The following is a 23,654-nucleotide window of genomic DNA, read 5'->3' as shown; positions in this document are numbered from 1 at the left end:
ACTACTTTATGCCATACATATTTAGCTTGCCCATACACGCGGATCCTAGATGCTTCATTTATTTTCATGTTGAAAACTTTCATTTCTAGTGCATGAGATGCACTTTTGGGGCAGTTAACACCCAAACTGTCCCGCTACTCATTTTCTCCATGCATTCAGATGGCCTGGGCTTAGGGGACCATATATTTACTTAGAGTTTTCAAGCTTCAGTACCTCGGAATGAGACAAGAAGCCTTTAGAAAAATAGCATTTATTAAAGCCCATTAAAAAGTGAATAGTAAGCAAAGGGGAACTAAATAGCAAGAAGGGGAGAGAAAGCTTGAAGGGCTCCAGGGTTGTAGTCTGATTCTCCACCCTTCTCCCCAAATTGCGCACCTTTTCACCCCCCTCATGGATTTAATAAGGATGGGCTGGTATAAGTATAACCCGGAGAAGGGAAACAAAAGGAAAATAATTGGTGGGTTCCAGACACACATTTTTCTGTGCAGACCTGTAGCACCGTTGTCATGTTGGGAGTGGTTCCTGAGATGTTAAACAACACCTCCATTGGACAGATCTGATGCAGACTATACACAGAAAATGTGTCCCTGGAAAATGTTTCTGGTTCTTGACAGCAAAGTGACTGGTCCGTCATAATAGAATAGGTTGCTCGTTGCCAATGTTGTCTTCATCGCAGGCGGTCCCAGCGCCAGATAGAGGCGTCGTCACAGACTGCAATCAGGATACTGCTGTCACGGCTGAAGCTGGTCTGTCTGATGGCAGAGGTGCATCTTGGGAGGGTGAGGATGGTGCACCTGAAACAGAGAGCCAGGTTAGAATGTATTTGGTGAAACAGAAAGACAGTTTAGTTATAACAATCTTCGGAGACACTAAGAGACCACCGCCCGTCATTTCAAATGAGAACAAATGAGTCAGTGGGCAGAACAAGCAAGGGGCTGGGCAAGGCCAAGCATGAGCTTGCGAGATACTATTGGCGCGTTGTAGTGTATATTTGCATATCGCTGTTAGTGAACGCCTACTTTGAAGTGCACGTGTGCAATATCTCCGCCTTTGCACTCCTTTTAAACAATGCCTTTTTTTTACTTTAGCAAAGGGTAAAGTCTTTAAAACGTAGTCCACTCTGTTCGTAACAGATTGCAGCTTTGGGAACAGAACTGTATTGAGGACAAACTGTTGAAAATGACACATTTGCAGAATGTCGGACAAAATCCATCTTGCTCCAGCATCTCCCACTGCCGGCCACTTGGCTTTCTCTCACTACCATATTTGGTAGTGAATGGAAACGCAAGCGGATGCTTCACATTTATACATCCCCTGAAATATCTTGTCTAATTATTCTGCGAGGTCTCTGTCACAGCCCTGGAACATGATACATAACAAGGAGAGTGGTGCTCTACTGGCCTTCACTTCTCTCAGGCAGTCTACCATCTAGGCATGAACCACTGCTTAGGTGAGGTGTATTAACTTTGCGGGTCCTCTACCTTCACGTACAGTGATGTAGTGAAATACATGTAGATCAACTAGTCATTTAAATACATTTTGCTTTAGCTTGGTGGTAGTTGAACTAAATTCAATTCTTGGTGTTTTCAGAAGTGAACTTTTTAGCAACTTCTTTTGTAAAAAAATAACATATGGGTAAAGTAGGCAAAAATGTCCTTTCTCAGCATCAGACCCGTCTAATTCTGATTTGAAACATTTAGTTTAAAACCTCTTAGATGTTAAGTCCCCTGTATGGGGGGACTGAGCGGTTCTGACTGACATTTTGGTATACAAAGCGCTCTGAACGCCATAGTGCCCTGTACCTTAAAGTGGCACAAAGACCCATTTTGTCTGCTCTCTGTTTCCACTCTCTCAGTGGCGTGGACTTGTGGGGTCTGAAACGTGACACTTCATGTTCATAGGGAGTGATGTGTCAATTCTCACAAGAATTGATTTCCTCTGAGCAAGTGAGCCTGGGAAATGGAATATGACAGTCTGAGTTCAGCCGTTGTGGGTTCATCTCGCTGTGAAATTCTCAGCCGGATTTAGAGCTTTCAAAATAAAATAAAACACAATCATTTCATAGAATTGAAAGAGCGCGTTCTCTTGGTCACAGACAGAAGTTGTAAAGAGTCTGAACACATCTGAATGGTGTCTCTGTGCTGATCAGTGGACCTTTAGATCACATTTCACTGTTAAGATATGGGAAATCTTATACTAAGTCCTTTAGAATTTGTTTGTTCATATTTGTACCATGTACTTGTGTTCTAAAAAAGAGAGTACACCTCAGAAAGTTATAACATTTACCAGAAAGGCTAGTTCCAGACCTTTCTAAACTATACAACATTACCAGTTACTGTTTATGACCATCATGAAAAATGATTAGGTTTGGATGTCTATCTGGGAAAAAATACAAATGTTACCCTATATAATTAGGCTAAATTACAGATTGTTAACATACTGTATTGATGATCTTTCACAAAGTAGTTTGGATGTTGTGAACTACTTTTTCAAAGTAACTAGTTTAGTGTAGCTTAACTTCTTCCAGTGTGAAGTAATTGGTAGCTTGGTGAACTATATCTTCAGAGTAGCTTTCCCAACACCACCACACGTACAGTTTCCCTACGGACTCTTACTTTGCTTTGTGGGGGTCCTCTACCTCAAGGTCCCACACGTACAGTTTCCCTACGGACTCTTACTTTGCTTTGTGGGGGTCCTCTATCTCAAGGTCCCACACGTACAGTTTCCCTACAGACTCTTACTTTGCTTTGTGGGGGTCCTCTACCTCAAGGTCCCACACGTACAGTTTCCCTACAGACTCTTACTTTGCTTTGTGGGGTCCTCTACCTCAAGGTCCCACACGTACAGTTTCCCCACAGACTCTTACTTTGCTTTGTGGGGGTCCTCTACCTCAAGGTCCCCACGTACAGTTTCCCTACAGACTCTTACTTTGCTTTGTGGGGGTCCTCTATCTCAAGGTCCCACACGTACAGTTTCCCTACAGACTCTTACTTTGCTTTGTGGGGGTCCTCTACCTCAAGGTCCCACACGTACAGTTTCCCCACAGACTCTTACTTTGCTTTGTGGGGGTCCTCTACCACCTTCAAGGTCCCACACGTACAGTTTCCCTACGGACTCTTACTTTGCTTTGTGGGGGTCCTCTACCTCAAGGTCCCACACGTACAGTTTCCCCACTTGGTTTCCCAGAGCCAACATCTGTAGGACAAGACATGTGTTACTTCAATAGTCAAACAACTTTCTACGTGGAGACAATACTATACTTTATGTTTAATGTTAAACAACAAACTTGCATCTATTTAGTTATAAAGTTCCAACACCAAACCACTGTTTGCTTACAATACTGGGATGAACAGTAGCAGATAAGGGATTCCACAAAGCCACAGACACAACGGAAGGGGAAATATCTTTACCTTCTGCCAGAAGTCCATGGAGAAACGCATGTACCAGATGTCACACTGGCTGTAGTCGAAGCGACCCAGGATTGTCACGTTGGACTCGTTTGGTTTGATGCGGTCAATATCGTCCTCCATCTTCCCTGGTTTCCAACACACGATAGCGTTCTCACACGACTGGTCAGGGGAGGAACAGAACAAAGGAGTAGGGTTATGAGGGTCACAATGGGATCCACAACCTAATAACAGAATGTGACGTATTTGTGTTTGAACAAAAAGATTCTCACAGTCTTACCTTGGATAAAATCAGATCTCCCAGCCAGCGTACACAGTCCACATAGTTCCTGTGGATGTCTCTGGTAGAGAAGTCAGGGAAGTGGATCTTCTGAGAGACCCATGGCCTGTAAGAAGACAGAATCATCGGTTAAAGGAGCAAACATTTTCAAGTTGAAAATCAACAGTTCGGGGCATCAGGTAACCTAGTGGCTAGAGCGTTGGGCCAGTAACCGAAAGGGTGCTAGATCGAATCCCCGAGTTGACAATGTAAAAATCTGTCGTTCTGCCCCTGAACAAGGCAGTTAACCCACTATTCCTACACAGTCATTGTAAATAAGAATTTCTTCTTAACTGACTTGCCTAGTTAAATAAAGGTTAAATAAAAGATGTGAGATTCTGACTGTATCCTGGCAACACTGTACTATGTTCCTTTTATGCAATTGTTCAGCCCTGTTATTTGAACGCACTTTGTTGTGTATAAAAATCTGCTGAATGACTGAAATATACATGGGAATACACGTACGTTTGTTGCCCACAACCAATATGTTCACCTGTTTGTCTTGGAAGGGTTGTATTCATAGGACCCGTGAATGGCTTTCTGCATCCTCTCTGAGTTGATCGTCCAGAGCTTCAGAGAGTGGTCCATTCCACACGACATGATCTTCTCACCTAGCAGGTCAAAGTCCTGGCGCAGAGACATTTTCCATTATTATATCATTCATTTCTCATTTCTTTTTCTGTGTGATCCATATTTGTATCGCAATTTTCAATGGTCACATACACATAGAAATCCCTGACTTCTATTGATCAAGAAAGCCAATAAGAGATGGTTGTGGTCATGTCGTGTACTCACTGCGCTGAGGACTTCATCTCTATGTCCCTCTACACCTCCAAAGATGGCCACCAGTGTGTCTGTTTGGATGTTCCACAGACGAAGGGCGTGGTCTAAAGGCAAAACACAAAGCTGATGAGATATTCACACAGTCGATTTTATGTCAAGTCATTCTGTTAATGATGTAAATACATACAGATTAGAAATCATTCCTAAATGTAAATCGTTTAGTTCTCAAAAAGTCAGGTCAGTCGAGAAAATATGAAGTCCTAGCTATGATGTCTAGTTGTTCTACCTTTGCTGACGGATAGCAGGAGGTTGGGGTCTCTGGGGTGGAACTTGAGCTCATTGATGGCGTTCCCGTGACCCACATAGTGCTGCATTAAAAAACAACAAAACTATTCAGAGATGGCACAACTAATCCCTCCCTTATGCACCAATGTAAATTCCATCCCTGGTGTATCGGATACAACTACTTGGAAATTGACCCACCTTGATACACTGCATGGTGATGTGGTTGATGACCCGAATGATGCCACGTGACCCCGCCACGGCCAGGAGGGGATGGCTTGTACTGGTGTCAAAGGTCCAGGCGCAGGTGTAGAAGTTCTCATCTGCATCAGCATCCACGTATGACTGCAGGAGTCGGATCTCTCCTTGGGAATGGCACTCGTACAGGGTTACCTGGTAAATTAAGGACATCACATAGTCAGCAGTGACAGGTGGCACATGAGTCTGTATTTTACATCACATGTTTTGGCTATTACACTTTCAACATTATTTATGTGATGCCAAAGATACTTACTCTGTTGCTCCCAACAGTAGCAAACACCAGCGGGTCCCCTTCTTTACTGTGCCAGTTGAACTGGACCCCAAATAATGGCTGGCCATGGTCCTCCTGTGTAAAGAACAAGTTCATTATGAGTTGAGCTCATGGTCAAGGTGATGAGGTAGCCCTGCGACTTCACAATCAGTGTTAACCTCGGCCCAGGTGGGAATTCCTCTTGGTCTAATGGTCAAGACATTGGTTCAGAGCCCACACGTAACATTAGAACACCTTCATTCAGCTGTTTACAACTCACACAGTATCATATAAACAGCACAGTTAACACATACTTATAACAGGCATGCCAAGTCCAAGGTTGAGATTATGACATTTCTGGAATAAAAATTAGGCCTATTGATAAGATGTGACATGTCTGCTGTTGGAAATGATTGGAAATATTGATAAGATGGGCTCACCCTGAGGCTGTTGACGCACTTGAAGGAGTATTTGCACTTCTTTGATTTCCACTTGCCCTTGCCCCAGCTCTTCCTGCCTGGAGCGTTGGCTGTGTTGGTGGGTGTGTCTGGACGCTCCACATTGGTCCCACTCTCAACGCTGACAGCATCATCCTACAAACACAAATTATAGCAACATGAGATGTGGTTGATGCGTTTGCAAACTGCAATGGATGTTCTGCACCCCGTTTTCATTCTCATTCTTATGTTTAATAAATGTATAGTGTGTGTGTGTGGCAGGCTTACAATGATGACAAAAAAACAACATTTGAGAGCATGCTGACCCTGGTGCTAGAGGGGTTACGCAGCTGGAGGTTGAATGTTTGAAGGGGTACGGGACTATTAAACGTTTGGGAACCACTGTATTAAACCACCCAGATACATCAAAGATGCAGTCGTCCTTCTGAACTGAGCTGCAGGACAGGAAGGAAACTGCTCAGTGACTTCACAATGAGGCCATTGCTGATTTTAAAACCGCTACAGAGTTCAATGGGAGAGAACTGAGGATGGATCAACAACATTGTAGTGACCCCATGACCTAAATTAGAGTTAAAAGAATACAAATACACAGAAGATTCCAAAACATACACATGTATGCGACAAAGCACTAAAGTAATACTGAGAGAGAGAAAAACACAACAAAGGAAGACACTTTTTGGCAAATCTGATACATCACTGAGTAGCTGCCTCATCTTCAAGCATGGTGGTTGGTGGCTGCATCATGGAATGATTGACATCAGCAAAGACTGGGGAGTATTTCAGGATGAAAAGAAACAGGATGGAGCTAGGCACAGGCAAAATCCTAGAGGAAAACATGCTTCAGTCTGCTTTATACCAGACACTGGGAGAGGAATTCACATTTCAGCAGGACAACCTGCAACACAAGGCCAAATCTACACTGGAGTTTCTTACCAAAAAGACCGTGAATGTTCCTGAGTGGCCAAGTTACAGTTGACTTAAATCTGCTAGACAATCTATGGCAAGACTTACTGTCTAGCCATGATCCCCAACACCTTGACAGAGTTTGACTTTTGAAAAGGAGAAAATATTGCACAATACAGGTGTACAAAGCTCAGACTTACCCAAGACGACTCACAGCTGTAATCGCTGCGGAGGTGTTTCTAACAAATTATGGTATATTGGCACTTATTTTTCATGAATCTTTAACACAAAATGGGAAGAAATCCAAGGGGGGGTAGACTTTCTACAGGCACACTAGCATTGTGTTCAATTGTATTAGGTTGCACAAACAGTCAGTGGGCAGAACAGTTGGTCATTATGACAGGGGGTATTTGAGACCATATCTAAAGGATGGTATTGAGACTTCTCAAACATGGGTCTATTGTAGACCCACTTCCTCTCTGCTTACCTCGTGTCAAAATACATCCTCACAAGTTATTCCTTTTTTGTCCACATGTGGCACATGTGCAGGACTTTTATTTTGATGTTGCTAAGAGCACCTACACACTCAGCTGACCAACTCAACTCTCTCTCCTCAGTTCACTCAGAAGATGCTGGACAGTTTGTATAATTTCTCCTCGTCTTTTGCCGTTTCCCAGTCGCAGATGACTCCAAACCCCTCAGAAATGTTCATCCCTGCCAGTTCCATCCTCAAATGGTAAAATGATTCCCTGTTGGTCCTATTCAAAGTCAGACCATTTAAACACCTGCTTGAATTAACCCAATCAATTATTTTCAATTTGCCTGACCCACGTTTGAGGAACCTGTGGTTATTGGGCTGCCTACAAGGAAACTAACATTTGAGGAATTTCTCAATCAGTCAGTTAAGCATGGACGCTGCAAACGATCTGAATGTGCTTCCTAAATCAAAAGCATAAAGTCATGTGCTCCTCTGATCTTTCTCCCCAGGTATGAGAACTTCCAGAGGCGCATGGCTCAAAACCCTAATTTCTGGAAGACTTGAGTTGTCTCGACAAGACCAGTGTTAAAAACCATGATAAAGGGGCATGGACAGAGAAGACCAAAGACTTCATTTTCTGCTCCAGAATGTCCAGGAATGGTCCTCCACAGAAGACGAAAATATCGTTTTATAGCAACAATTACTACATGTTTGTCCAATATTAAACGTTTCTTAAAATTCTCTTTTCACCACTACTTTATGCCATACATATTTAGCTTGCCCATACACGCGGATCCTAGATGCTTCATTTATTTTCATGTTGAAAACTTTCATTTCTAGTGCATGAGATGCACTTTTGGGGCAGTTAACACCCAAACTGTCCCGCTACTCATTTTCTCCATGCATTCAGATGGCCTGGGCTTAGGGGACCATATATTTACTTAGAGTTTTCAAGCTTCAGTACCTCGGAATGAGACAAGAAGCCTTTAGAAAAATAGCATTTATTAAAGCCCATTAAAAAGTGAATAGTAAGCAAAGGGGAACTAAATAGCAAGGGGAGAGAAAGCTTGAAGGGCTCCAGGGTTGTAGTCTGATTCTCCACCCTTCTCCCCAAATTGCGCACCTTTTCACCCCCCTCATGGATTTAATAAGGATGGGCTGGTATAAGTATAACCCGGAGAAGGGAAACAAAAGGAAAATAATTGGTGGGTTCCAGACACACATTTTTCTGTGCAGACCTGTAGCACCGTTGTCATGTTGGGAGTGGTTCCTGAGATGTTAAACAACACCTCCATTGGACAGATCTGATGCAGACTATACACAGAAAATGTGTCCCTGGAAAATGTTTCTGGTTCTTGACAGCAAAGTGACTGGTCCGTCATAATAGAATAGGTTGCTCGTTGCCAATGTTGTCTTCATCGCAGGCGGTCCCAGCGCCAGATAGAGGCGTCGTCACAGACTGCAATCAGGATACTGCTGTCACGGCTGAAGCTGGTCTGTCTGATGGCAGAGGTGCATCTTGGGAGGGTGAGGATGGTGCACCTGAAACAGAGAGCCAGGTTAGAATGTATTTGGTGAAACAGAAAGACAGTTTAGTTATAACAATCTTCGGAGACACTAAGAGACCACCGCCCGTCATTTCAAATGAGAACAAATGAGTCAGTGGGCAGAACAAGCAAGGGGCTGGGCAAGGCCAAGCATGAGCTTGCGAGATACTATTGGCGCGTTGTAGTGTATATTTGCATATCGCTGTTAGTGAACGCCTACTTTGAAGTGCACGTGTGCAATATCTCAATTCGCCTTTGCACTCCTTTTAAACAATGCCTTTTTTTTACTTTAGCAAAGGGTAAAGTCTTTAAAACGTAGTCCACTCTGTTCGTAACAGATTGCAGCTTTGGGAACAGAACTGTATTGAGGACAAACTGTTGAAAATGACACATTTGCAGAATGTCGGACAAAATCCATCTTGCTCCAGCATCTCCCACTGCCGGCCACTTGGCTTTCTCTCACTACCATATTTGGTAGTGAATGGAAACGCCAAGCGGATGCTTCACATTTATACATCCCCTGAAATATCTTGTCTAATTATTCTGCGAGGTCTCTGTCACAGCCCTGGAACATGATACATAACAAGGAGAGTGGTGCTCTACTGGCCTTCACTTCTCTCAGGCAGTCTACCATCTAGGCATGAACCACTGCTTAGGTGAGGTGTATTAACTTTGCGGGTCCTCTACCTTCACGTACAGTGATGTAGTGAAATACATGTAGATCAACTAGTAATTTAAATACATTTTGCTTTAGCTTGGTGGTAGTTGAACTAAATTCAATTCTTGGTGTTTTCAGAAGTGAACTTTTTAGCAACTTCTTTTGTAAAAAAATAACATATGGGTAAAGTAGGCAAAAATGTCCTTTCTCAGCATCAGACCCGTCTAATTCTGATTTGAAACATTTAGTTTAAAACCTCTTAGATGTTAAGTCCCCTGTATGGGGGGACTGAGCGGTTCTGACTGACATTTTGGTATACAAAGCGCTCTGAACGCCATAGTGCCCTGTACCTTAAAGTGGCACAAAGACCCATTTTGTCTGCTCTCTGTTTCCACTCTCTCAGTGGCGTGGACTTGTGGGGTCTGAAACGTGACACTTCATGTTCATAGGGAGTGATGTGTCAATTCTCACAAGAATTGATTTCCTCTGAGCAAGTGAGCCTGGGAAATGGAATATGACAGTCTGAGTTCAGCCGTTGTGGGTTCATCTCGCTGTGAAATTCTCAGCCGGATTTAGAGCTTTCAAAATAAAATAAAACACAATCATTTCATAGAATTGAAAGAGCGCGTTCTCTTGGTCACAGACAGAAGTTGTAAAGAGTCTGAACACATCTGAATGGTGTCTCTGTGCTGATCAGTGGACCTTTAGATCACATTTCACTGTTAAGATATGGGAAATCTTATACTAAGTCCTTTAGAATTTGTTTGTTCATATTTGTACCATGTACTTGTGTTCTAAAAAGAGAGTACACCTCAGAAAGTTATAACATTTACCAGAAAGGCTAGTTCCAGACCTTTCTAAACTATACAACATTACCAGTTACTGTTTATGACCATCATGAAAAATGATTAGGTTTGGATGTCTATCTGGGAAAAAATACAAATGTTACCCTATATAATTAGGCTAAATTACAGATTGTTAACATACTGTATTGATGATCTTTCACAAAGTAGTTTGATGTTGTGAACTACTTTTTCAAAGTAACTAGTTTAGTGTAGCTTAACTTCTTCCAGTGTGAAGTAATTGGTAGCTTGGTGAACTATATCTTCAGAGTAGCTTTCCCAACACCACCACACGTACAGTTTCCCTACGGACTCTTACTTTGCTTTGTGGGGGTCCTCTACCTCAAGGTCCCACACGTACAGTTTCCCTACGGACTCTTACTTTGCTTTGTGGGGGTCCTCTATCTCAAGGTCCCACACGTACAGTTTCCCTACAGACTCTTACTTTGCTTTGTGGGGGTCCTCTACCTCAAGGTCCCACACGTACAGTTTCCCTACAGACTCTTACTTTGCTTTGTGGGGGTCCTCTACCTCAAGGTCCCACACGTACAGTTTCCCCACAGACTCTTACTTTGCTTTGTGGGGGTCCTCTACCTCAAGGTCCCACACGTACAGTTTCCCTACAGACTCTTACTTTGCTTTGTGGGGGTCCTCTATCTCAAGGTCCCACACGTACAGTTTCCCTACAGACTCTTACTTTGCTTTGTGGGGGTCCTCTACCTCAAGGTCCCACACGTACAGTTTCCCCACAGACTCTTACTTTGCTTTGTGGGGGTCCTCTACCTCAAGGTCCCACACGTACAGTTTCCCTACGGACTCTTACTTTGCTTTGTGGGGGTCCTCTACCTCAAGGTCCCACACGTACAGTTTCCCCACTTGGTTTCCCAGAGCCAACATCTGTAGGACAAGACATGTGTTACTTCAATAGTCAAACAACTTTCTACGTGGAGACAATACTATACTTTATGTTTAATGTTAAACAACAAACTTGCATCTATTTAGTTATAAAGTTCCAACACCAAACCACTGTTTGCTTACAATACTGGGATGAACAGTAGCAGATAAGGGATTCCACAAAGCCACAGACACAACGGAAGGGGAAATATCTTTACCTTCTGCCAGAAGTCCATGGAGAAACGCATGTACCAGATGTCACACTGGCTGTAGTCGAAGCGACCCAGGATTGTCACGTTGGACTCGTTTGGTTTGATGCGGTCAATATCGTCCTCCATCTTCCCTGGTTTCCAACACACGATAGCGTTCTCACACGACTGGTCAGGGGAGGAACAGAACAAAGGAGTAGGGTTATGAGGGTCACAATGGGATCCACAACCTAATAACAGAATGTGACGTATTTGTGTTTGAACAAAAAGATTCTCACAGTCTTACCTTGGATAAAATCAGATCTCCCAGCCAGCGTACACAGTCCACATAGTTCCTGTGGATGTCTCTGGTAGAGAAGTCAGGGAAGTGGATCTTCTGAGAGACCCATGGCCTGTAAGAAGACAGAATCATCGGTTAAAGGAGCAAACATTTTCAAGTTGAAAATCAACAGTTCGGGGCATCAGGTAACCTAGTGGCTAGAGCGTTGGGCCAGTAACCGAAAGGGTGCTAGATCGAATCCCGAGTTGACAATGTAAAAATCTGTCGTTCTGCCCCTGAACAAGGCAGTTAACCCACTATTCCTACACAGTCATTGTAAATAAGAATTTCTTCTTAACTGACTTGCCTAGTTAAATAAAGGTTAAATAAAAGATGTGAGATTCTGACTGTATCCTGGCAACACTGTACTATGTTCCTTTTATGCAATTGTTCAGCCCTGTTATTTGAACGCACTTTGTTGTGTATAAAAATCTGCTGAATGACTGAAATATACATGGGAATACACGTACGTTTGTTGCCCACAACCAATATGTTCACCTGTTTGTCTTGGAAGGGTTGTATTCATAGGACCCGTGAATGGCTTTCTGCATCCTCTCTGAGTTGATCGTCCAGAGCTTCAGAGAGTGGTCCATTCCACACGACATGATCTTCTCACCTAGCAGGTCAAAGTCCTGGCGCAGAGACATTTTCCATTATTATATCATTCATTTCTCATTTCTTTTTCTGTGTGATCCATATTTGTATCGCAATTTTCAATGGTCACATACACATAGAAATCCCTGACTTCTATTGATCAAGAAAGCCAATAAGAGATGGTTGTGGTCATGTCGTGTACTCACTGCGCTGAGGACTTCATCTCTATGTCCCTCTACACCTCCAAAGATGGCCACCAGTGTGTCTGTTTGGATGTTCCACAGACGAAGGGCGTGGTCTAAAGGCAAAACACAAAGCTGATGAGATATTCACACAGTCGATTTTATGTCAAGTCATTCTGTTAATGATGTAAATACATACAGATTAGAAATCATTCCTAAATGTAAATCGTTTAGTTCTCAAAAAGTCAGGTCAGTCGAGAAAATATGAAGTCCTAGCTATGATGTCTAGTTGTTCTACCTTTGCTGACGGATAGCAGGAGGTTGGGGTCTCTGGGGTGGAACTTGAGCTCATTGATGGCGTTCCCGTGACCCACATAGTGCTGCATTAAAAAACAACAAAACTATTCAGAGATGGCACAACTAATCCCTCCCTTATGCACCAATGTAAATTCCATCCCTGGTGTATCGGATACAACTACTTGGAAATTGACCCACCTTGATACACTGCATGGTGATGTGGTTGATGACCCGAATGATGCCACGTGACCCCGCCACGGCCAGGAGGGGATGGCTTGTACTGGTGTCAAAGGTCCAGGCGCAGGTGTAGAAGTTCTCATCTGCATCAGCATCCACGTATGACTGCAGGAGTCGGATCTCTCCTTGGGAATGGCACTCGTACAGGGTTACCTGGTAAATTAAGGACATCACATAGTCAGCAGTGACAGGTGGCACATGAGTCTGTATTTTACATCACATGTTTTGGCTATTACACTTTCAACATTATTTATGTGATGCCAAAGATACTTACTCTGTTGCTCCCAACAGTAGCAAACACCAGCGGGTCCCCTTCTTTACTGTGCCAGTTGAACTGGACCCCAAATAATGGCTGGCCATGGTCCTCCTGTGTAAAGAACAAGTTCATTATGAGTTGAGCTCATGGTCAAGGTGATGAGGTAGCCCTGCGACTTCACAATCAGTGTTAACCTCGGCCCAGGTGGGAATTCCCTCTTGGTCTAATGGTCAAGACATTGGTTCAGAGCCCACACGTAACATTAGAACACCTTCATTCAGCTGTTTACAACTCACACAGTATCATATAAACAGCACAGTTAACACATACTTATAACAGGCATGCCAAGTCCAAGGTTGAGATTATGACATTTCTGGAATAAAAATTAGGCCTATTGATAAGATGTGACATGTCTGCTGTTGGAAATGATTGGAAATATTGATAAGATGGGCTCACCCTGAGGCTGTTGACGCACTTGAAGGAGTATTTGCACTTCTTTGATTTCCACTTGCCCTTGCCCCAGCTCTTCCTGCCTGGAGCGTTGGCTGTGTTGGTGGGTGTGTCTGGACGCTCCACATTGGTCCCACTCTCAACGCTGACAGCATCATCCTACAAACACAAATTATAGCAACATGAGATGTGGTTGATGCGTTTGCAAACTGCAATGGATGTTCTGCACCCGTTTTCATTCTCATTCTTATGTTTAATAAATGTATAGTGTGTGTGTGTGGCAGGCTTACAATGATGACAAAAAAACAACATTTGAGAGCATGCTGACCCTGGTGCTAGAGGGGTTACGCAGCTGGAGGTTGAATGTTTGAAGGGGTACGGGACTATTAAACGTTTGGGAACCACTGTATTAAACCACCCAGATACATCAAAGATGCAGTCGTCCTTCTGAACTGAGCTGCAGGACAGGAAGGAAACTGCTCAGTGACTTCACAATGAGGCCATTGCTGATTTTAAAACCGCTACAGAGTTCAATGGGAGAGAACTGAGGATGGATCAACAACATTGTAGTGACCCCATGACCTAAATTAGAGTTAAAAGAATACAAATACACAGAAGATTCCAAAACATACACATGTATGCGACAAAGCACTAAAGTAATACTGAGAGAGAGAAAAACACAACAAAGGAAGACACTTTTTGGCAAATCTGATACATCACTGAGTAGCTGCCTCATCTTCAAGCATGGTGGTTGGTGGCTGCATCATGGAATGATTGACATCAGCAAAGACTGGGGAGTATTTCAGGATGAAAAGAAACAGGATGGAGCTAGGCACAGGCAAAATCCTAGAGGAAAACATGCTTCAGTCTGCTTTATACCAGACACTGGGAGAGGAATTCACATTTCAGCAGGACAACCTGCAACACAAGGCCAAATCTACACTGGAGTTTCTTACCAAAAAGACCGTGAATGTTCCTGAGTGGCCAAGTTACAGTTGACTTAAATCTGCTAGACAATCTATGGCAAGACTTACTGTCTAGCCATGATCCCCAACACCTTGACAGAGTTTGACTTTTGAAAAGGAGAAAATATTGCACAATACAGGTGTACAAAGCTCAGACTTACCCAAGACGACTCACAGCTGTAATCGCTGCGGAGGTGTTTCTAACAAATTATGGTATATTGGCACTTATTTTTCATGAATCTTTAACACAAAATGGGAAGAAATCCAAGGGGGTAGACTTTCTACAGGCACACTAGCATTGTGTTCAATTGTATTAGGTTGCACAAACAGTCAGTGGGCAGAACAGTTGGTCATTATGACAGGGGGTATTTGAGACCATATCTAAAGGATGGTATTGAGACTTCTCAAACATGGGTCTATTGTAGACCCACTTCCTCTCTGCTTACCTCGTGTCAAAATACATCCTCACAAGTTATTCCTTTTTGTCCACATGTGGCACATGTGCAGGACTTTTATTTTGATGTTGCTAAGAGCACCTACACACTCAGCTGACCAACTCAACTCTCTCTCCTCAGTTCACTCAGAAGATGCTGGACAGTTTGTATAATTTCTCCTCGTCTTTTGCCGTTTCCCAGTCGCAGATGACTCCAAACCCCTCAGAAATGTTCATCCCTGCCAGTTCCATCCTCAAATGGTAAAATGATTCCCTGTTGGTCCTATTCAAAGTCAGACCATTTAAACACCTGCTTGAATTAACCCAATCAATTATTTTCAATTTGCCTGACCCACGTTTGAGGAACCTGTGGTTATTGGGCTGCCTACAAGGAAACTAACATTTGAGGAATTTCTCAATCAGTCAGTTAAGCATGGACGCTGCAAACGATCTGAATGTGCTTCCTAAATCAAAAGCATAAAGTCATGTGCTCCTCTGATCTTTCTCCCCAGGTATGAGAACTTCCAGAGGCGCATGGCTCAAAACCCTAATTTCTGGAAGACTTGAGTTGTCTCGACAAGACCAGTGTTAAAAACCATGATAAAGGGGCATGGACAGAGAAGACCAAAGACTTCATTTTCTGCTCCAGAATGTCCAGGAATGGTCCTCCACAGAAGACGAAAATATCGTTTTATAGCAACAATTACTACATGTTTGTCCAATATTAAACGTTTCTTAAAATTCTCTTTTCACCACTACTTTATGCCATACATATTTAGCTTGCCCATACACGCGGATCCTAGATGCTTCATTTATTTTCATGTTGAAAACTTTCATTTCTAGTGCATGAGATGCACTTTTGGGGCAGTTAACACCCAAACTGTCCCGCTACTCATTTTCTCCATGCATTCAGATGGCCTGGGCTTAGGGGACCATATATTTACTTAGAGTTTTCAAGCTTCAGTACCTCGGAATGAGACAAGAAGCCTTTAGAAAAATAGCATTTATTAAAGCCCATTAAAAAGTGAATAGTAAGCAAGGGGAACTAAATAGCAAGAAGGGGAGAGAAAGCTTGAAGGGCTCCAGGGTTGTAGTCTGATTCTCCACCCTTCTCCCCAAATTGCGCACCTTTTCACCCCCCTCATGGATTTAATAAGGATGGGCTGGTATAAGTATAACCCGGAGAAGGGAAACAAAAGGAAAATAATTGGTGGGTTCCAGACACACATTTTTCTGTGCAGACCTGTAGCACCGTTGTCATGTTGGGAGTGGTTCCTGAGATGTTAAACAACACCTCCATTGGACAGATCTGATGCAGACTATACACAGAAAATGTGTCCCTGGAAAATGTTTCTGGTTCTTGACAGCAAAGTGACTGGTCCGTCATAATAGAATAGGTTGCTCGTTGCCAATGTTGTCTTCATCGCAGGCGGTCCCAGCGCCAGATAGAGCGTCGTCACAGACTGCAATCAGGATACTGCTGTCACGGCTGAAGCTGGTCTGTCTGATGGCAGAGGTGCATCTTGGGAGGGTGAGGATGGTGCACCTGAAACAGAGAGCCAGGTTAGAATGTATTTGGTGAAACAGAAAGACAGTTTAGTTATAACAATCTTCGGAGACACTAAGAGACCACCGCCCGTCATTTCAAATGAGAACAAATGAGTCAGTGGGCAGAACAAGCAAGGGGCTGGGCAAGGCCAAGCATGAGCTTGCGAGATACTATTGGCGCGTTGTAGTGTATATTTGCATATCGCTGTTAGTGAACGCCTACTTTGAAGTGCACGTGTGCAATATCTCAATTCGCCTTTGCACTCCTTTTAAACAATGCCTTTTTTTTTTACTTTAGCAAAGGGTAAAGTCTTTAAAACGTAGTCCACTCTGTTCGTAACAGATTGCAGCTTTGGGAACAGAACTGTATTGAGGACAAACTGTTGAAAATGACACATTTGCAGAATGTCGGACAAAATCCATCTTGCTCCAGCATCTCCCACTGCCGGCCACTTGGCTTTCTCTCACTACCATATTTGGTAGTGAATGGAAACGCAAGCGGATGCTTCACATTTATACATCCCCTGAAATATCTTGTCTAATTATTCTGCGAGGTCTCTGTCACAGCCCTGGAACATGATACATAACAAGGAGAGTGGTGCTCTACTGGCCTTCACTTCTCTCAGGCAGTCTACCATCTAGGCATGAACCACTGCTTAGGTGAGGTGTATTAACTGCGGGTCCTCTACCTTCACGTACAGTGATGTAGTGAAATACATGTAGATCAACTAGTAATTTAAATACATTTTGCTTTAGCTTGGTGGTAGTTGAACTAAATTCAATTCTTGGTGTTTTCAGAAGTGAACTTTTTAGCAACTTCTTTTGTAAAAAAATAACATATGGGTAAAGTAGGCAAAAATGTCCTTTCTCAGCATCAGACCCGTCTAATTCTGATTTGAAACATTTAGTTTAAAACCTCTTAGATGTTAAGTCCCCTGTATGGGGGGACTGAGCGGTTCTGACTGACATTTTGGTATACAAAGCGCTCTGAACGCCATAGTGCCCTGTACCTTAAAGTGGCACAAAGACCCATTTTGTCTGCTCTCTGTTTCCACTCTCTCAGTGGCGTGGACTTGTGGGGTCTGAAACGTGACACTTCATGTTCATAGGGAGTGATGTGTCAATTCTCACAAGAATTGATTTCCTCTGAGCAAGTGAGCCTGGGAAATGGAATATGACAGTCTGAGTTCAGCCGTTGTGGGTTCATCTCGCTGTGAAATTCTCAGCCGGATTTAGAGCTTTCAAAATAAAATAAAACACAATCATTTCATAGAATTGAAAGAGCGCGTTCTCTTGGTCACAGACAGAAGTTGTAAAGAGTCTGAACACATCTGAATGGTGTCTCTGTGCTGATCAGTGGACCTTTAGATCACATTTCACTGTTAAGATATGGGAAATCTTATACTAAGTCCTTTAGAATTTGTTTGTTCATATTTGTACCATGTACTTGTGTTCTAAAAAGAGTACACCTCAGAAAGTTATAACATTTACCAGAAAGGCTAGTTCCAGACCTTTCTAAACTATACAACATTACCAGTTACTGTTTATGACCATCATGAAAAATGATTAGGTTTGGATGTCTATCTGGGAAAAATACAAATGTTACCCTATATAATTAGGCTAAATTACAGATTGTTAACATACTGTATTGATGATCTTTCACAAAGTAGTTTGGATGTTGTGAACTACTTTTCAAAGTAACTAGTTTAGTGTAGCTTAACTTCTTCCAGTGTGAAGTAATTGGTAGCTTGGTGAACTATATCTTCAGAGTAGCTTTCCCAACACCACCACACGTACAGTTTCCCTACGGACTCTTACTTTGCTTTGTGGGGTCCTCTACCTCAAGGTCCCACACGTACAGTTTCCCTACGGACTCTTACTTTGCTTTGTGGGGGTCCTCTATCTCAAGGTCCCACACGTACAGTTTCCCTACAGACTCTTACTTTGCTTTGTGGGGTCCTCTACCTCAAGGTCCCACACGTACAGTTTCCCTACAGACTCTTACTTTGCTTTGTGGGGGTCCTCTACCTCAAGGTCCCACACGTACAGTTTCCCCACAGACTCTTACTTTGCTTTGTGGGGGTCCTCTACCTCAAGGTCCCACACGTACAGTTTCCCTACAGACTCTTACTTTGCTTTGTGGGGGTCCTCTATCTCAAGGTCCCACACGTACAGTTTCCCTACAGACTCTTACTTTGCTTTGTGGGGGTCCTCTACCTCAAGGTCCCACACGTACAGTTTCCCCACAGACTCTTACTTTGCTTTGTGGGGTCCTCTACCTCAAGGTCCCACACGTACAGTTTCCCTACGGACTCTTACTTTGCTTTGTGGGGGTCCTCTACCTCAAGGTCCCACACGTACAGTTTCCCACTTGGTTTCCCAGAGCCAACATCTGTAGGACAAGACATGTGTTACTTCAATAGTCAAACAACTTTCTACGTGGAGACAATACTATACTTTATGTTTAATGTTAAACAACAAACTTGCATCTATTTAGTTATAAAGTTCCAACACCAAACCACTGTTTGCTTACAATACTGGGATGAACAGTAGCAGATAAGGGATTCCACAAAGCCACAGACACAACGGAAGGGGAAATATCTTTACCTTCTGCCAGAAGTCCATGGAGAAACGCATGTACCAGATGTCACACTGGCTGTAGTCGAAGCGACCCAGGATTGTCACGTTGGACTCGTTTGGTTTGATGCGGTCAATATCGTCCTCCATCTTCCCTGGTTTCCAACACACGATAGCGTTCTCACACGACTGGTCAGGGGAGGAACAGAACAAAGGAGTAGGGTTATGAGGGTCACAATGGGATCCACAACCTAATAACAGAATGTGACGTATTTGTGTTTGAACAAAAAGATTCTCACAGTCTTACCTTGGATAAAATCAGATCTCCCAGCCAGCGTACACAGTCCACATAGTTCCTGTGGATGTCTCTGGTAGAGAAGTCAGGGAAGTGGATCTTCTGAGAGACCCATGGCCTGTAAGAAGACAGAATCATCGGTTAAAGGAGCAAACATTTTCAAGTTGAAAATCAACAGTTCGGGCATCAGGTAACCTAGTGGCTAGAGCGTTGGGCCAGTAACCGAAAGGGTGCTAGATCGAATCCCCGAGTTGACAATGTAAAAATCTGTCGTTCTGCCCCTGAACAAGGCAGTTAACCCACTATTCCTACACAGTCATTGTAAATAAGAATTTCTTCTTAACTGACTTGCCTAGTTAAATAAAGGTTAAATAAAAGATGTGAGATTCTGACTGTATCCTGGCAACACTGTACTATGTTCCTTTTATGCAATTGTTCAGCCCTGTTATTTGAACGCACTTTGTTGTGTATAAAAATCTGCTGAATGACTGAAATATACATGGGAATACACGTACGTTTGTTGCCCACAACCAATATGTTCACCTGTTTGTCTTGGAAGGGTTGTATTCATAGGACCCGTGAATGGCTTTCTGCATCCTCTCTGAGTTGATCGTCCAGAGCTTCAGAGAGTGGTCCATTCCACACGACATGATCTTCTCACCTAGCAGGTCAAAGTCCTGGCGCAGAGACATTTTCCATTATTATATCATTCATTTCTCATTTCTTTTTCTGTGTGATCCATATTTGTATCGCAATTTTCAATGGTCACATACACATAGAAATCCCTGACTTCTATTGATCAAGAAAGCCAATAAGAGATGGTTGTGGTCATGTCGTGTACTCACTGCGCTGAGGACTTCATCTCTATGTCCCTCTACACCTCCAAAGATGGCCACCAGTGTGTCTGTTTGGATGTTCCACAGACGAAGGGCGTGGTCTAAAGGCAAAACACAAAGCTGATGAGATATTCACACAGTCGATTTTATGTCAAGTCATTCTGTTAATGATGTAAATACATACAGATTAGAAATCATTCCTAAATGTAAATCGTTTAGTTCTCAAAAAGTCAGGTCAGTCGAGAAAATATGAAGTCCTAGCTATGATGTCTAGTTGTTCTACCTTTGCTGACGGATAGCAGGAGGTTGGGGTCTCTGGGGTGGAACTTGAGCTCATTGATGGCGTTCCCGTGACCCACATAGTGCTGCATTAAAAAACAACAAAACTATTCAGAGATGGCACAACTAATCCCTCCCTTATGCACCAATGTAAATTCCATCCCTGGTGTATCGGATACAACTACTTGGAAATTGACCCACCTTGATACACTGCATGGTGATGTGGTTGATGACCCGAATGATGCCACGTGACCCCGCCACGGCCAGGAGGGGATGGCTTGTACTGGTGTCAAAGGTCCAGGCGCAGGTGTAGAAGTTCTCATCTGCATCAGCATCCACGTATGACTGCAGGAGTCGGATCTCTCCTTGGGAATGGCACTCGTACAGGGTTACCTGGTAAATTAAGGACATCACATAGTCAGCAGTGACAGGTGGCACATGAGTCTGTATTTTACATCACATGTTTTGGCTATTACACTTTCAACATTATTTATGTGATGCCAAAGATACTTACTCTGTTGCTCCCAACAGTAGCAAACACCAGCGGGTCCCCTTCTTTACTGTGCCAGTTGAACTGGACCCCAAATAATGGCTGGCCATGGTCCTCCTGTGTAAAGAACAAGTTCATTATGAGTTGAGCTCATGGTCAAGGTGATGAGGTAGCCCTGCGACTTCACAATCAGTGTTAACCTCGGCCCAGGTGGGAATTCCCTCTTGGTCTAATGGTCAAGACATTGGTTCAGAGCCCACACGTAACATTAGAACACCTTCATTCAGCTGTTTACAACTCACAGTATCATATAAACAGCACAGTTAACACATACTTATAACAGGCATGCCAAGTCCAAGGTTGAGATTATGACATTTCTGGAATAAAAATTAGGCCTATTGATAAGATGTGACATGTCTGCTGTTGGAAATGATTGGAAATATTGATAAGATGGGCTCACCCTGAGGCTGTTGACGCACTTGAAGGAGTATTTGCACTTCTTTGATTTCCACTTGCCCTTGCCCCAGCTCTTCCTGCCTGGAGCGTTGGCTGTGTTGGTGGGTGTGTCTGGACGCTCCACATTGGTCCCACTCTCAACGCTGACAGCATCATCCTACAAACACAAATTATAGCAACATGAGATGTGGTTGATGCGTTTGCAAACTGCAATGGATGTTCTGCACCCGTTTTCATTCTCATTCTTATGTTTAATAAATGTATAGTGTGTGTGTGTGGCAGGCTTACAATGATGACAAAAAAACAACATTTGAGAGCATGCTGACCCTGGTGCTAGAGGGGTTACGCAGCTGGAGGTTGAATGTTTGAAGGGGTACGGGACTATTAAACGTTTGGGAACCACTGTATTAAACCACCCAGATACATCAAAGATGCAGTCGTCCTTCTGAACTGAGCTGCAGGACAGGAAGGAAACTGCTCAGTGACTTCACAATGAGGCCATTGCTGATTTTAAAACCGCTACAGAGTTCAATGGGAGAGAACTGAGGATGGATCAACAACATTGTAGTGACCCCATGACCTAAATTAGAGTTAAAGAATACAAATACACAGAAGATTCCAAAACATACACATGTATGCGACAAAGCACTAAAGTAATACTGAGAGAGAGAAAAACACAACAAAGGAAGACACTTTTTGGCAAATCTGATACATCACTGAGTAGCTGCCTCATCTTCAAGCATGGTGGTTGGTGGCTGCATCATGGAATGATTGACATCAGCAAAGACTGGGGAGTATTTCAGGATGAAAAGAAACAGGATGGAGCTAGGCACAGGCAAAATCCTAGAGGAAAACATGCTTCAGTCTGCTTTATACCAGACACTGGGAGAGGAATTCACATTTCAGCAGGACAACCTGCAACACAAGGCCAAATCTACACTGGAGTTTCTTACCAAAAAGACCGTGAATGTTCCTGAGTGGCCAAGTTACAGTTGACTTAAATCTGCTAGACAATCTATGGCAAGACTTACTGTCTAGCCATGATCCCCAACACCTTGACAGAGTTTGACTTTTGAAAAGGAGAAAATATTGCACAATACAGGTGTACAAAGCTCAGACTTACCCAAGACGACTCACAGCTGTAATCGCTGCGGAGGTGTTTCTAACAAATTATGGTATATTGGCACTTATTTTTCATGAATCTTTAACACAAAATGGGAAGAAATCCAAGGGGGTAGACTTTCTACAGGCACACTAGCATTGTGTTCAATTGTATTAGGTTGCACAAACAGTCAGTGGGCAGAACAGTTGGTCATTATGACAGGGGGTATTTGAGACCATATCTAAAGGATGGTATTGAGACTTCTCAAACATGGGTCTATTGTAGACCCACTTCCTCTCTGCTTACCTCGTGTCAAAATACATCCTCACAAGTTATTCCTTTTTTGTCCACATGTGGCACATGTGCAGGACTTTTATTTTGATGTTGCTAAGAGCACCTACACACTCAGCTGACCAACTCAACTCTCTCTCCTCAGTTCACTCAGAAGATGCTGGACAGTTTGTATAATTTCTCCTCGTCTTTTGCCGTTTCCCAGTCGCAGATGACTCCAAACCCCTCAGAAATGTTCATCCCTGCCAGTTCCATCCTCAAATGGTAAAATGATTCCCTGTTGGTCCTATTCAAAGTCAGACCATTTAAACACCTGCTTGAATTAACCCAATCAATTATTTTCAATTTGCCTGACCCACGTTTGAGGAACCTGTGGTTATTGGGCTGCCTACAAGGAAACTAACATTTGAGGAATTTCTCAATCAGTCAGTTAAGCATGGACGCTGCAAACGATCTGAATGTGCTTCCTAAATCAAAAGCATAAAGTCATGTGCTCCTCTGATCTTTCTCCCCAGGTATGAGAACTTCCAGAGGCGCATGGCTCAAAACCCTAATTTCTGGAAGACTTGAGTTGTCTCGACAAGACCAGTGTTAAAAACCATGATAAAGGGGCATGGACAGAGAAGACCAAAGACTTCATTTTCTGCTCCAGAATGTCCAGGAATGGTCCTCCACAGAAGACGAAAATATCGTTTTATAGCAACAATTACTACATGTTTGTCCAATATTAAACGTTTCTTAAAATTCTCTTTTCAC

At 43.1% G+C, this 23,654-nt stretch overlaps 3 protein-coding genes and 1 long non-coding RNA gene across 4 annotated transcripts; 1 reads left to right on the top strand and 3 right to left on the bottom strand.

The window, feature by feature from the left end:
- Window positions 1-234: 234 nt before the first annotated feature.
- LOC135572521 (polycomb protein eed-like) lies at window positions 235-7,167 on the bottom strand. Its single transcript, XM_065020619.1, has 12 exons — window positions 7,151-7,167; window positions 6,164-6,194; window positions 5,743-5,895; window positions 5,306-5,398; window positions 4,993-5,184; window positions 4,796-4,877; window positions 4,522-4,613; window positions 4,220-4,353; window positions 3,688-3,793; window positions 3,411-3,569; window positions 3,122-3,195; window positions 235-794 (listed from the first exon to the last, which is right to left on the bottom strand). Exons 1-12 carry the CDS (start codon window positions 7,165-7,167, stop codon window positions 668-670), a joined length of 1,260 nt encoding a protein of 419 aa, XP_064876691.1. The 3' UTR covers window positions 235-667.
- LOC135559596 (polycomb protein eed-like) lies at window positions 6,357-15,054 on the bottom strand. The gene is made up of 12 exons (XM_065020609.1): window positions 15,038-15,054; window positions 14,053-14,083; window positions 13,633-13,785; window positions 13,195-13,287; window positions 12,882-13,073; window positions 12,685-12,766; window positions 12,411-12,502; window positions 12,109-12,242; window positions 11,578-11,683; window positions 11,301-11,459; window positions 11,012-11,085; window positions 6,357-8,683 (listed from the first exon to the last, which is right to left on the bottom strand). The coding sequence occupies exons 1-12, from the start codon at window positions 15,052-15,054 to the stop codon at window positions 8,557-8,559; spliced, it is 1,260 nt and encodes a 419-aa protein (XP_064876681.1). The 3' UTR covers window positions 6,357-8,556.
- A 581-nt stretch (window positions 15,055-15,635) lies between these two features.
- Window positions 15,636-22,547, bottom strand: LOC135572519 (polycomb protein eed-like). The gene is made up of 12 exons (XM_065020606.1): window positions 22,537-22,547; window positions 21,930-21,960; window positions 21,510-21,662; window positions 21,074-21,166; window positions 20,761-20,952; window positions 20,564-20,645; window positions 20,290-20,381; window positions 19,988-20,121; window positions 19,457-19,562; window positions 19,180-19,338; window positions 18,892-18,964; window positions 15,636-16,570 (listed from the first exon to the last, which is right to left on the bottom strand). Exons 1-11 carry the CDS (start codon window positions 22,545-22,547, stop codon window positions 18,911-18,913), a joined length of 1,107 nt encoding a protein of 368 aa, XP_064876678.1. The 3' UTR covers window positions 15,636-16,570; window positions 18,892-18,910.
- Window positions 22,548-22,741: 194 nt separating this feature from the next.
- Window positions 22,742-23,645, top strand: LOC115119881 (uncharacterized). Its single transcript, XR_003862049.2, has 2 exons — window positions 22,742-23,162; window positions 23,414-23,645. It is a non-coding gene; the product is annotated as an uncharacterized LOC115119881 (long non-coding RNA).
- The last annotated feature ends 9 nt before the right edge of the window (window positions 23,646-23,654 follow it).

The sequence above is a fragment of the Oncorhynchus nerka genome, linkage group LG2 (assembly GCF_034236695.1).
Source record: "Oncorhynchus nerka isolate Pitt River linkage group LG2, Oner_Uvic_2.0, whole genome shotgun sequence".
Taxonomy (NCBI): Eukaryota; Metazoa; Chordata; class Actinopteri; order Salmoniformes; family Salmonidae; genus Oncorhynchus; species Oncorhynchus nerka.
The sequence above is the reverse complement of the archived record's forward strand: the minus strand, read 5'-3'. Positions and strand labels throughout refer to the sequence as shown.

What these genes read in the sequence shown, in the direction of transcription:
- LOC135572521 (XM_065020619.1), bottom strand. An exon ending in AGGACGACTGCATCTTTGAT is followed by an intron (nt 5,896 to 6,163) that starts GTATCTGGGTGG and finishes TTGTGTTTGTAG; the next exon opens with GATGATGCTGTCAGCGTTGA. An exon ending in TCACCATGCAGTGTATCAAG is followed by an intron (nt 4,878 to 4,992) that starts GTGGGTCAATTT and finishes TTTTTAATGCAG; the next exon opens with CACTATGTGGGTCACGGGAA.
- LOC135559596 (XM_065020609.1), bottom strand. An exon ending in CCTGCTATCCGTCAGCAAAG is followed by an intron (nt 12,503 to 12,684) that starts GTAGAACAACTA and finishes TTTTGCCTTTAG; the next exon opens with ACCACGCCCTTCGTCTGTGG. An exon ending in AACCCTTCCAAGACAAACAG is followed by an intron (nt 11,684 to 12,108) that starts GTGAACATATTG and finishes GTCTTCTTACAG; the next exon opens with GCCATGGGTCTCTCAGAAGA.
- LOC135572519 (XM_065020606.1), bottom strand. An exon ending in AGTGCGTCAACAGCCTCAGG is followed by an intron (nt 21,167 to 21,509) that starts GTGAGCCCATCT and finishes TTCTTTACACAG; the next exon opens with GAGGACCATGGCCAGCCATT. An exon ending in AACCCTTCCAAGACAAACAG is followed by an intron (nt 19,563 to 19,987) that starts GTGAACATATTG and finishes GTCTTCTTACAG; the next exon opens with GCCATGGGTCTCTCAGAAGA.